Raw genomic sequence first — 2,221 nt, forward strand, 5'->3', positions numbered from 1 at the left:
CACTGATTATACATCTACTGTCTCTGCTGCAGACTTCATTTCCAGGTCAAACAGTCTCTTCTTGTTTCTGATTCATTTGGAGTATTTTAGATTGTTGCTCATTTGTAGTGGAGATTTAGAACCTTCTTGAAAATATGGGTCTGTCTGTTCTTGCAGTGGATTTTGAAAAGAATGAACTCTGAACACTAAACTTTAACCTGCTCTGTAACGTTCAACCTGTTCGTCAGACACTCAAGTGGATGTTTTCCATCTCAGAGGATAATTTTCCTGCAGGTCAGACTGAGAACTCACAACGGCCCGATGTTGATCTGGTGACTGAAGCTGCCTCTGACACCAAAGTTTTGGATCTCAAACCGGAAACCGGAGTGCTCCTGGAAACGAAGGGTGGCCTGTTGGATTTTTATCTGAGTAAACGTCAACCTGAGCAGAAGAAGAAGAAGAAGAAGATCTCTGATGTGAGCAACTCACAGGAAGAAGCAGCCAAACAAACAGATTCATGTGACTGATGAGGATTTATTTATCCTCTTTACAGGTGAAACAGCAGACGTGCTTCACTCACACCAACTCAAAAATACAAATGCACATGAATGTTTACAGCAAATGTGATGCTTTCACCATCAGAGTTTGACAAAGTAATAAGCTAAGAGTTGATCTGTCTCTGCTGCAGACTTCTGATCTGGCTTCATCTTTTCAGCTGAAAACATCTCGATATGCAACATTCACACTTTTACTTTACAAGCTGTAAAAACCAGAAGTTGAACAGATAAACAGCAGCAGTTACAGGGACCTGTTTAACCTCAATCAGTGCTGCTCAAAGTGAACATGGATGTATGTCTTTGTCAATAATTATTTCTATTTCCAGAAAATTGGCTCTGGACAATGTAGATCTGATGATGTTTAATAGGAGTGATGTCTGGGCAGACGAATTTCAAACAGCAGGGATCCTCAGATTCTGTTCACAGTTTACTTATTTCTTATCTGGGACCCAAAACTATCCATCCATGCATCATCTATACACCNCTGTGTGAACTTCATACGACCCAAAAGTGTCCTGCATGCGCAGAAGAGGACACAGCGACGTCACACGCCGCCACCAATGGTAGAAACAGAACTGTGACCACGAACTAAACTAGCATCAGCAGCCAAGTACTGCCTGTGCGTCCCGGCCACGTCCACTACGTGGAGCGCTCCCCCAGGGTGCAAGTGCCGACCTCCCCGACCGCACCGAATATTCTGATATTCATCATTAATTGGATCTGTGTTGTTCAGACTGTCATGAAAAGACCAGATACCGGTTGCATAGGAGCAAAAAAAAAAATCGGATTTGGGTCACTTCAGCCTGCTGTCTGAACGTATTTACCTTTGATGTCAACCGACGGGCCCGTGCACAAGTGCACCGGTCAATTAGGTGTGAAATCCAGCGATGTGTAGTGTTCTAACAATACACTAGTTATTATAAAAACTATTAAAAATATATATTAACAACAAATGAGCCTTCAAGCATCAAGCTCTCCTTGTATCTTGACCTCCGTCTTGACAATCCGACAGCCTTGCTATCCGACATAAAAGAAGGTTTTACATTTAGTGTCAGATTATCAAGTCATGACTGTACATCATGCCTTTTAAAGCTGCCAGCAGGATTTAAAGCTTTAGAAGATACTCAAGTAAAACTCATCTGGACAAAGTTTGGGTTTTTTCACTATTTTGTCTGCAGACTAACTCACACAGAAAAGACAGATAAGACTAACCAGGAGATTGAAAAAACGACGCAGAAGTTGTAGCAGCCAGTTCAGCGCACGTCTACAAGAAAAAACAGGCATCATTAGTTTCATGCAGACCCACAATCTGCCCTCATCTCTGTCCTGTTCCTTCAGTTACCCTGAGATGCTGTCGGTCACCAGCTCTATCTGGTCGGCTGTGGCCGTGCACTGTGGCATGGCGACATTCAGACGTCCTTGTGCTTTTCGGCTCAGACTCACTTCTATGTTGGCTGTGACACCGTCAGCTTTTAACTGATTAGTTCCAGAGCCATGACTGAAGAATTAAACACAGAAGAGTTACGACAGCAGACGGACTCCCACAAACATCGACAGCTGATCTGATCAATTGATTCATCCATTAGTTCTTTATAGTGAAACAGAAAGTTTACAGAAAGACGCAAAATGAGACCAAAAGATGCAAAATGACCAAAAACAGACACAAAACAAAGACAAAGACAAAC

The 2,221-nt window shown here is 42.6% G+C and overlaps 1 protein-coding gene across 1 annotated transcript in view; it reads right to left on the minus strand.

Annotated features, from left to right (window-relative positions):
* Nucleotides 1-1,938, minus strand: part of LOC103366922 (phospholipid transfer protein-like) — a 9,150-nt gene extending 7,212 nt beyond the window's left edge. Inside the window, exons 1-2 of the mRNA XM_008294789.1 lie at nucleotides 1,879-1,938; nucleotides 1,749-1,800 (exon numbers count right to left, since the gene is read on the minus strand). Coding sequence (XP_008293011.1) covers nucleotides 1,749-1,800; nucleotides 1,879-1,937 — 111 coding nt within the window. The 5' untranslated portion in view covers nucleotide 1,938. The remainder of the gene's footprint in view (nucleotides 1-1,748; nucleotides 1,801-1,878) is intronic.
* Nucleotides 1,939-2,221: the final 283 nt, after the last annotated feature.

Source organism: Stegastes partitus, unplaced genomic scaffold (assembly GCF_000690725.1).
Source record: "Stegastes partitus isolate 25-593 unplaced genomic scaffold, Stegastes_partitus-1.0.2 Scaffold996, whole genome shotgun sequence".
NCBI classification, from domain to species: Eukaryota; Metazoa; Chordata; class Actinopteri; family Pomacentridae; genus Stegastes; species Stegastes partitus.